The sequence below is a fragment of the Limulus polyphemus genome, unplaced genomic scaffold (assembly GCF_000517525.1).
Source record: "Limulus polyphemus unplaced genomic scaffold, Limulus_polyphemus-2.1.2 Scaffold4817, whole genome shotgun sequence".
In the NCBI taxonomy this organism is placed as follows: domain Eukaryota; kingdom Metazoa; phylum Arthropoda; class Merostomata; order Xiphosura; family Limulidae; genus Limulus; species Limulus polyphemus.
Genome location: NW_013670427.1, coordinates 20,963 through 32,322, shown reverse-complemented (window position 1 = coordinate 32,322; position 11,360 = coordinate 20,963). Strand labels below are relative to the sequence as shown.

The 11,360-nt window shown below is 29.8% G+C and overlaps 1 protein-coding gene across 2 annotated transcripts in view; it reads right to left on the bottom strand.

Annotated features, from left to right (window-relative positions):
- Nucleotides 1–11,360, bottom strand: part of LOC106471730 (medium-chain specific acyl-CoA dehydrogenase, mitochondrial-like) — a 74,686-nt gene that overhangs the window by 42,402 nt on the left and 20,924 nt on the right. For both annotated transcript variants that reach the window (XM_013932349.2, XM_022400335.1), the window contains exon 9: nt 3,551–3,659. In XM_013932349.2, the coding sequence (XP_013787803.1) occupies nt 3,551–3,659 (109 nt within the window). The remainder of the gene's footprint in view (nt 1–3,550; nt 3,660–11,360) is intronic.

Genomic DNA, 11,360 nt, shown 5'->3' with positions numbered 1-11,360 from the left:
AGTCAAAAATTAGATAAGAACTTAGCAACCTAAGGCAAGCAGTAAACGAGTACAAAGTTCATAACTAGAAGAGATAATAGTTTGCTATACTTCTTTATTTACTGTTATATGTTTTTAGAAAAATAACTGAAATTTAAGAACTTATTTGTAAATAGTAATAACGTATATACATATATAATGTATTATAAATGAAATGTGACTGTATTTTACAATACTAATCCGCTAAAACACAGCCAAAACAGGTCACTTTGTAAAGGCCAGTTTTATATTCTTAAATACGGTATCAAGGGTGCACGTGCAGTGCATCATTGCAAATTCTGTAATGTTAATTAGGCATGACTAGAAGGTCAATATAATAAAAATAATAAATATATGTAAATGTATAATGTTATGAGAATTAAGCTATTTAGACTGAACATTTGTGTTTTCGTGTTATAACTTGTAGTCATTCTAGAATGAAAAAAGCATAATTTATTTCCTACTTTTTCTATGGTGGTTACGAGGTCAGTCAAATTGACCATATAGTTAGGGTAGAGAAAATAACAGACAAAATATGAAGTTTTACTGAAAACAAATGTTTGAAATGTATTTAGGAGGTTCTAGAGATTACACAAATAATAATTGAGAATTTTGGGACAAAGAAGTTATTAATCATAACATTAAAATCACTTTGCACTAGGACTAGTAACAAAAAAGACTCAATATTTTTACAAAGAAATCTTTAGTTAAAATACCTGATTAAAAATTCTGATTTTTTGTGTACAAAATATATGCAATCGTTATTAAAGGTCTACCAAATTTTGTGAAAATACACATGCTGCATTAAAAGTACAAATGTGTATAGGAAATATTGTATTTTATACCAAGCCCATTGTGAAAGGGTTAATCCTACATGCACAAGTCAGTTCTCTGGACAAAGCCTGTACTGGAAAATTAATTTTCACTACAATGTTGAATTTATTTAAAGAATCTCCACAAGATTTTGGCATACTTTTAGTAAACTTTACAAGTATGTTGCATATTAAAAAAAATCAGGATTTTTAATAAACATTTGTCTGTGAATTTACTGATTTAGACACTGACTAGCCTGAAGTGAAGATAATTTTCATGTTAATAATAAAAACTTTTTTCGTGTTAAACTTTTCAATTTTCCTAACTGAATATCAAAAGCCTTTTTTTTGGTAAAAACTTTATACTTTCTCTCTTCTTTTCTCTACCCTTATACCAATTATAGTAAAACCATCTACAGGGAAAGTTGAAAAATTTTACAATAATATAACTTGGGAAAATAGAAGTCCATTTTTCCATTGCATATTAATATAAAATAGAATAGAAAAAGAATACACAAAAAATTTAGATGTACAGGCATTAGGTAAGAGCCACTCTTAAGGATGCAAGGCCAATTTTAAGAGCATTGTTTATGTTGTTTTATGCTAATAGAAAATATGCTACATTTTTATATCTTAAAAAAATGCATGTTTCAACTTGTTTTGTTTATATTTGAGCTTTGAATAGTTTTGCTGTGTAATCCTCTAAACTTTTGTTTAGAAATTCAATGTTTTGTTGAGTTCTGAGAATTCTCTTAAGTTGCAAAAAACATTGATAACTAATTCAAACTTTCAAAAAAGGGGCATAATGGTCATTTTGTTGTTAACAAATCATAAACATGGATGACATACTAAAACATTTGAAGGTGGGGTGAGTACTCAACATTACCAGAAAAGGGTTATTAGTTCTGAAAGAAATTTTAGAAAGAAAACATCTCAGTGGCCAAATATTCGATTTTATGTGGTTAGGTAAGAATGAGAATTTTGTGAAATATCACACCTTTATATCAAATTTCAACACATTCTACTAGTATGAAATAAAATCAAAAGTACTTTTTTTCTAGAATGACTGCAAACTACAAGATACAATTATAATTATTTGTCCCAGCATCTTCATTCCTCTAATCTTTTCACAACTGCTTTCATTTAACTTAATTGTCTTATTGTTCTTTGAAGCATTTCTAACTACTAAACTAGCATAAAAAGTAATAAATCACTCAACAAAAGCAGTGTGCAAGTCAAATTAAACAAAGTATTGAATTACATCACCTATAAGCAACTCACATGCATTCCTCATGAAGAAATTTTTTATTTAATTTGTTTTTCTTTTAAGTTTTCTTCTCTAACCTAATAAGTTTCTAATACTTTTATAATAATAAATAAAATATATACATAAACAATGAAAAATTTAGTACTTATATGCAGATTTTGAATTTTTTTCCTCTCAAAGTCTAAATAATTAATTTTTATTTATTTCAAACATGCAATTCAGAACACAAAACAATAACATACAAAAAATACAATATCCTATAACTATTATGATTAAACTGTCTTTTTAAATAATGGGGTTAAAATAATTCTAACTCAACAATGATTCTGATACTGAATAATTCATAAACAACCATCAGAATGAGTTAGCCTAGTAAAGAATTTAGTAAATTAAAATCTGTTTCTGTTGGTTATAAATAATCCAATAGCAAATGTGAGAGAGAATTATTTACCTTTTTTGTTTGTTTTTAATTACGCACAAAGCTACACAAGGGCTATCTGTGATCTGCCCACCACGGGTATTGAAACCCAGTTTCTAGCTTTGTAAGTCCGCAGACATACCGCTGTGCCACTGGGGAGCTTACCTTTTTGAAAGACAGGATATGATATGAGGGTATAGCAAGTGGGTTTGACTTTCTTGTTTATACCTCAGCAAAGTGAAAAGATTGAAGGCTACAAATTTAATTATGTCTATACTATAAGATATAATTTGTGTTAAACTCAGAAGATCATACAGGGATAGAAAGACTATCTAAAGTGACCAATATGACACAGAAAAGTGAAGTTTAAGAAATCTGTTTAAATATTTCCTTTGATATTAAGAAATAAAAACTTAGATATAATAGAAATCTGAAATATAACCTAAATTTATATAACAAGTTTAATGACATACATTGATAATAAAGGATTTTAATTACATTTTGAATTCCACTCTGTGAAAGGTTGTGACATTCTGCACTTTGACCCCCACCTATACACATATGGTTAGGTTCAAGAGATATGTCTTAGAAATTGTAAATCTCCTATCTGAACATATTTATTTGTTCATTTGGACAAACAAATGTTTTGGCTGGAAAGGACTGGTACATACACTTTCCAAAATCAATCAACATTTAGTGGCATCACACTACCTACAAAACACCAAACACTGCCAAAATGTAGTTCTGATACATTCCATTCTTCTCCAACTTTGTTTTGGCAGTGGTTGTCACATGACTTGCTAATTTGCATATTTAAAATAATTTTATTATAATGTATTCAACCTCTGAAGTATCAGAACAAATATTTATTGTTTTACCATGATACTGTTTTTAATCAAGTTTTTTAACTGTTTGTGTATTGTAAATTTCTGAAAAACATTTTTTTTATTAAGCTTCATGGAATGGGTTTTTCTGAATTTTTAAACTCTGAAGAATTTGAAATAAGCTTAAGGATTATAGAAAATATTTTCTTACTTTCCGTCCAACAGACACCCCAGGTAGGTCAGCATCTACAATAAAGGCTGTTAAGGATTTATTAGCAGGGCACTTGGGATCTGGATTGCTTCGAGCTAACACAAAGTACCTAAAAACAACCAACATAAAAAATTTAAGAGTAAAGTTTTGTAGAATTTATTAAAACTAGATTTAATCTACGAAATTAAGAATAACTACTGCTATGTACAACAGTCGAGAAATCACTTAATTTCATAAGAACATTCATACATAAGGATGAAGCAAAAAGACTTAAGAGTTGTATGGAAAATTTACTTTATATCTTAATAGATATCTGAGAAAATAGATGACATGCATGAAGGTTACAAACGATGAAAAGAGAGTCTACATATAAAACAGAAAACTTGTTGTAAACCAAGATCAAGGAGCTGAAATCAGCATGTTCATTGTTAAGTGAACAGTTTTCAAATGTCTGGATAGTTTTATCATGTGTGTTTCTAGTGTCTAACAAATTATTGCATCTTTTCAGATGGCCTTCATTCAATGTGTATGTTTCTAGAGTCTAACATACTGTTGCAGTTTTCCTTAAGATGCCAATATAGATATATTTTTTAAGAATTCACACAATTACCATAAGAGAAACTGTAAAATATTTTTTCCTTTATGTGTTTTACATTTTTCTCCGAGACTTCTTGGAGAATAATTTTTGTTTTTATTTAGTCTTGGCTTTGACTTCACACAGCACCTTACTTCCTTGGAGAAGTCCTAGAAATAAATCCTTGACATTTTTATTGAGAGTTTGAATAGAGAATTTCTTATTACCAGTATCATATTACAACAATTTTTTTAAACTGCATTTCAGAGTACCAACATTAAGAAATTACAATATCAAAATTGTCTGCATTTAACCAGGTTTCAGTTATTCTCATTAAATCAAAATCCTCTATTTGAACCAATGCTCTAAAGTAATCCATTTTTATTTCTTATAGATCTAGCATTACAATAATAGCAGTTTAGCTTGCCATTAAAACTACCTTTGTACCTTGTTCCCACAATATACACCTCTCCACAGTTTTTCACTATTCTGGCAATCTCTACTGTCTAATTCTAAAGTTGCCTTTAGAGTGGTGTTAATAGCCATTGCAAACAAGCCAGTCTCTACTCTGTTTAAACCATCCATTCCAAAAAACTTCCTTTTCCCACTGAATTGATCCCACAAATCCATCAAAACAATCTACTCTTTCTTACAATTAAGCTAAGCCTAGCAAATTATATGTATAATTTCATCCTCACAGTTATGTCTTGGCAGTATCCCTAACAGAATTAACCCTATTGTTATGGGCACATCAAGGTGTGCATATCACAGATTTTTAGAGTTATATTCAAAGTTTAATTAACATACTTTATTATCATTCTATATGAATAAACTTGGCATCAAAATGTAGTTAATAAATTGAATTTTAATATTATATAAGCTTTAAGTTCTCAGTTTTATAGAGAAATATAAAAACAAAATCCTCAATCTTCCCAAGTATGAAAATTGTGACACTTGCTCTCTATGTTTTTCCTCTTCTCTAATTTATTTATCACCCCTTCAAGACATACATAATTTAATTTAAATTACTCATTATAATATAGAAATTACTCGGCCAAAGAACTTTTTATAGCCTCTAACTTTATTTGTTTATGAAGTCATAAAATAGAAAATCAGACCCACTTGCCATATGATGTATTACATTACATTACTTTCCATACATAGAATTGTCTATTTTACCTCCAGTTTAAAATTTTTTCTCAAGGGAATCACATCAACAAGCTTAGCAGAATTTTTAAAGGTTCTTATGGCATAGTTAGAAAGCCAGGAAAATATACTTGTAGGACATTGATTGTTTTGTGTGTTATTATTTTGTCTTCTTAGATGCATTATTTAATCAAATAAAAATTGTTTAGTTTATTAGTATCATTAGTATAGAAAATTAGGCTTAAGTTTCATCAAGAGTTGGCAGCAACAAATATGAGATATCCAGGTAAGTACTATATTTCTTGCTTTTCACATGTAATATTTATTTATTATTATAAAAGTAACTAAAATGATAAAATTAGAAATTTATTAGGTTAGATTAGGTAAGATAATTAAAAAAAAGATAAAAATTCTTAAGGAGGTATGGTCGTGGGCAGTTTGTGCATTATGTAATTCAATACAGTACCATGATCCAGTTTCACCAAGTAACTTACAACTTTTGTGGTGTAATTACTAGTTAGGCACAGTTCAAAGGGCAATAAAACAATAAAATTAATTATAAACTGATTTATACTGTTACAGGCTTTAAGCTATTTTGTGATAAACAACTGTGATTTCCTGTTACAATCTGCAGTCATTCTATACATGTATACATATAATGTGTGTGTGTGTAAAAAAGCTTGATATTTATTTAGGCAGTTTTAGATCATACAAATAAAACTTGAAAATTTTCATGTGAAGAAAAGTATTTTTTAATCTTAACATGAAAATCACTCTGCACTGGAATCAGTCAACACTCTGATTTCATATATTCACACACAAATTTTTAGTAAAAATACATAATTAAAAATCATGATTTTTTTGGTCTACAAAAAGAGCTTGAAACATTTTTTGGAGATACAAAACTTATAGTGTGGAAATTGATGGTCACGAGGTCAGTGTAATCCACTGAGCCCATAGTGAGAGGGTTATTATAACTCTTTTTTTAATGCCTTTATTAACCCTATCTCTATGGGTCTTTCTATGATCACGGGTCAAAGGCCATGTCATCGCGTTTATAGACTCGTATTCAAGATTTTATTGAAGTACTATTTTATGAATGTATATCAATAAGTTTGGTATTAAATTGTAGATTATAATATAAACGTTAGTATGATCTATTAATTAATTTCTTAATTTAAAAGTAAATATTAAAAAAGAAATCCTAAATATCGATTTTTATGTGCCATGTGGTATGTTGAATGCAGCATTGGTTCAAATTACATGTTTGTGATGTCCAAATACAAAGTCTATAGTTTCTTATGAATTAGGAACTCAAATTACTGATATGGACCAGCTAGTATATCAAATAAGAACCTCCTATATTTTCTATTTGCTGAGACATCACTACATGTACTCAACAAACACAGTGGCCCCTGCCCACCTCTTCATTTTTGGAATAACATGCTTACATACACTTACTTCTAAGACGTGTGAATAACCAATCGAAAGCGCAAACTTTCCCCCTAGTGGCTTTCCAAGTGGAATTGAAGTATTCATTGCCAAACTCGTTCTTTTAAAGCTTGAATTCGAAAAGGTAAGGTGAAACTTTAGTGAGCTCAAAATTTCATATTTTTTTTATACCCAAATACAGCTTAGTTACTAAGTTTGATAAATTATAGTGGAATTCTATGGTATTGATACAGTAATTTATGATTTTTGGTTATTTCAAAAAGTATATATAAAACTTTAAAAAAATTATTTCGTTTCACATCCACCATGTGCAAACTTTGATAAGGCTTAGCAACCTATGGCAAGCAGCAAATGAGTTCAAAGTTTGTAACTAGAAGAGACAATTATTTTCTATAATTCTTTATTTAATGTTCTATAGTTTTAAGAAAAATAACTGATATTTAAGAACTTTTTTTAAATATTAATAATGTATATACATATATAATGCATTAAAAATGAAATGTAACTGTATTTTACAAAATGCTAGACTACTAAAACACAGCCAAGACAGGTCACTTTGTAAAGGCCAGCTTTATATTCCTGGATACAGTAACATCAGTGCCCATGTGCCATGTCATTGAAATTTCAATAATGTTAGCCAGGCATGGCTGAAAGATCAATATAATAAAAATAATAAATATTTAGAAATGTATAAGGTTATGAAATTTAAGCTATTTAGACTAAACATTTGTATTTTCGCGTTATAATCTGATGTCATTCTGAAACAAAAAAAGCATAATTTATATTTATTTCCTAATATTTTTATTGAGGTTACAAAGTCAGTCAAATCAAAGTCTAGTCTGCAGGACAATGGGTAAGAAAAGAGATATAATAGCAGTGTATTTGCTAGACAATGGATAAAAGCTTAGTCAGGGCTGGCTTGAAAGACAATGTGTAAGAGCGGAGATTAGTTATGGTTAGCCTACAAAAAATGGATAGAAGATATATAGTCATAGCTAGTCTGAAAAACAATAAACAAGAGCCAAGATTTCAAAATGTTGTACCACTAATGTAGAATAGGTATCATTCACAAATACCATTATGCATAAGAAAAGAGATACCATCAATGCTTAAGAGAAGAGTTTATATATAAATATAAATAAATAGCTTACAAACTGTTTATTACATTAATTGTTTATAGGCAATTAAATAAGAACTATAAAACGATAATGAATTAAATATTGTAATATCGTTATCAGTCCTGGTTGTCAACATATTGTCATAATGGATAATCTCTGTGGTAATAGCACCCAAATACTTTGAGATATCCTATCTATTAGACAATATCCAAATGCTTATGTCAATCTAGTCAGCCATCATGGAAAATCATGAAAAAAACATCAATTAAATAAGGTACGAAGCTTAGTGCTTACACCCACAATGCCTCAGCTTCTACTGCCTTTCACCGTTTATAGCCAGTTGTGGGAAGGCAATTACCCATAAATTTTTTAAAGTAGAAATACTTTTTTAATAAATTAAGGAAAATATCTTATAAATAAAATACAGAAGGAGTTAGTTATTTTAGCTTATAAGTAGCTAATAATAATTTTAAGTTATTTTATTCAGTATAACCGGGATGGAAAACTAACTTCAATTAGCTGGGCTCGTCTTGGCATTCCTATGTTATACTTGAATAAATCTTCAGGAGAAAGGGAGGAGGTTGGGAGTTAGAACTATATAAGAACTTTTAAGGTAGGGTGTATAGTTCTATTTAATATCTTTTTGTAAGGGTGGAAGGTTGGGAGTTTAATTAGTATAAATATTAGGGTGGCTTTATTTCAATTCATTTCTACTTTAAGAAATTTAAGGGTAAGTATAGAGAGAGAGAGTCATGGCTAGTCTGCAAGACAATGGGTAAGAGCTGAGACTTCCAAAAGGTAAAACAGAAGGTTCTTTCCACACATAGGTTGGGTGACATTTCTTTCATGAGCTGTTCAAAGTTTATTAACATGTGTAATTAAAAGAAATCATCTGCCATTAGGAAAAGCTTTGGTAAGAAACCAAATGGTCAGAATAACTGGACTGTCTTGTAAATTGGAAACAAACTGCATCTGAACTGTACAATCTGTTCAACAATATGTGGGGTTTGAATATCTTTTACATAGAACAAAACATCGAGAAAAACTATCTTAAGCAACTAGTAACCATGTCAAAATCTGCTCATCTTTATGCAAACAGAAAAGCATGGCTTTGTCAATTTTCAAAGCACCGACTGTGGGCAATAAACAACTTGTAGCATGTGTGGTCTGATCATTTGTGTTTCTGTACTTACCGAAGAGTATAAATTACCTGAATGAAGAAATTACATGAGACATTTGACCCCACTTGTGTTATTGAAATAGCTCAAGTTTTTTGGAAATGGGTTAATGGTACGAGAAATTATCACATGCTAGATGTTGCATCCCACGATTCCTTTAAAATACAAATTAAATCCAGAATAAATACTATTGTCGATCACATTCAACCAACAAGAGTTCTTTCAAGATGGCAATACAAAGATTTAGTCATGGCTAGTCTGCAAAATAATGAGTAACAGCAGAGATTGTATCATATGAAATTTGTTAAGAGCATAAAATCATTGAAGCTGGTAATACCAAAAAGTTGTTGGTTCTGATCAGGTAATAGCAGGACAAATGTGGTTTGCTCACCTGTAGGTCCAAGAACAGAGGCAGCTCTACTGTAAGCCGAACTAGGTGACTGCCTAGAGCCTCACGCAAGACCACTTTAAAGGTAGAATTCTTTTAGCCTTGCAAAATCCATCCTCCCAGCCTCACTCAAGGCATGAACTCAATTTTTCCATTCTTTTGCATGCTGGACACTGAGCATTTCTACACTATTATGCAGTGAAAGGGTTAAGATAAATATAGCAATGGTGAATAATGTTATCAAGTGGGCATCTTTTCCTGAAAGACTGATGTATGTTTGTTTGACTAGGCTACTATCCATCAGGGTACTGTTATAGTAATGGGTATGCTACTTAAGCTTGAGCAATGAAATATTAGCTATCTTAGAAATTAGTTAAAAATATCATGTATAACTAGCGAACCATTGCTTAACAGACTGTAATTATACTTGATTAAATATCCCCATTTCCATTAGCTAACAATCTAATTTAAGTGCACTAAGTCTTGTAATATACATCTTTTACAAAATATGCATACTTTTAACAAACATTGCTTTAACCCTATCCACCCGGGTATGCTTTTCTGCACATGACACAAGGGTTTATGTGTCTTATATTCAAAATTATATTAAACTACTTTTTGCTTATGTTAAAACAATTAATATAGCATAAAATCTTAGCTAATAATCCATATTTTAATATTATACAAGTTTTAAGTTCTTAATTCTGTAAGGAAATATTTTAAAAATCCTGAATTTCCCCTAGTGTGATGGGTGTGACACATTTTCTCAAGGTTTGTTCTCTTCTCTATTTTATTATCACCCCTTGAATATGTGCAGAATTTAACATAAACTATCCCCTATAAAATCCAATTTTCTCAGACAAACCATAATTTTTATAGCTCTCAGTTTTATTTGGTCACAGAGCTACCAAATAGAAAATCAGACCCCTCCTGCCACATCCTCTCTTTCAGGATTTGTTAATGGTTCTCTCTTACGTTTAGTTACATATTACCTATAACCAATATAACCATCAATTTTAATCACAGTGCAAATTTGTTTTCCACAGGAAAAGCAACCAGAAGCTTGAATGAATTTGTAACAGTTCTTGTCATATAGTGAATTACCTGTGGTTAGTGACAAATAATGAGATTATACCCATTGCAAAAAATGTCTAAGAGCGGAAGAAAATGTGACAAGGGCAGAAACTTTGAATCAGGTTATGCAAAAAAGACAAAAGCAGGCAACTTTGGAAGAATGCAAAGAACGGTTACGTGGTTCAATGCTGAAAAGGTGGAAAAAGTAAATCAGTCTGAAGGTGCAATTGAGAATGAAAATGAAGATGTGGGAAATGGTTAGGTAACCATGAAAGTAAACGTACTATAACTTTTAATATAGTAAGTGTATCTTCATAAAATTTGACAAGCTTTTATAAACATTACAAGTCTTTTGTACAGAAAAAAGTCAGATTTCATAATTAAATATTTTTACTAAAGATTTGCCCATGAATACACAAAGTCAGAATATTGACTAGTCCAAGAGCAAGGTGACTTTTTATATTTCCTTTGCATAACCTATAAAAAACCCTAATGATGATTCTAATACATTAAATAATTTTTATTTATTTCAAATAAGCACTTAAAATAACACACACAAAGCAAACAATGTTCTATTACTATTATAATTTAACCAGCAACAAAGATGTAGTCAATAATGTTACTTCTTTATTAGAAACTACTCCTGAAAATCTGGAAATTTTTTTCACAAATATCTTCAAAGACTTCACACCTGTTCTAAACTAGTACTTTGATATAAACCGGTTCTTATGAAATTAATAAATTTCTTGTCATACATATATTTTAGAAATAAAACAAAATATACTTCAAAAATGTATTCTGAATAAGGTTAAAAATTATGTATTTAACACAACAATTAAAAAGTTCTGTAAAAACTAAATACCAGTTAGCCTTTCCACCA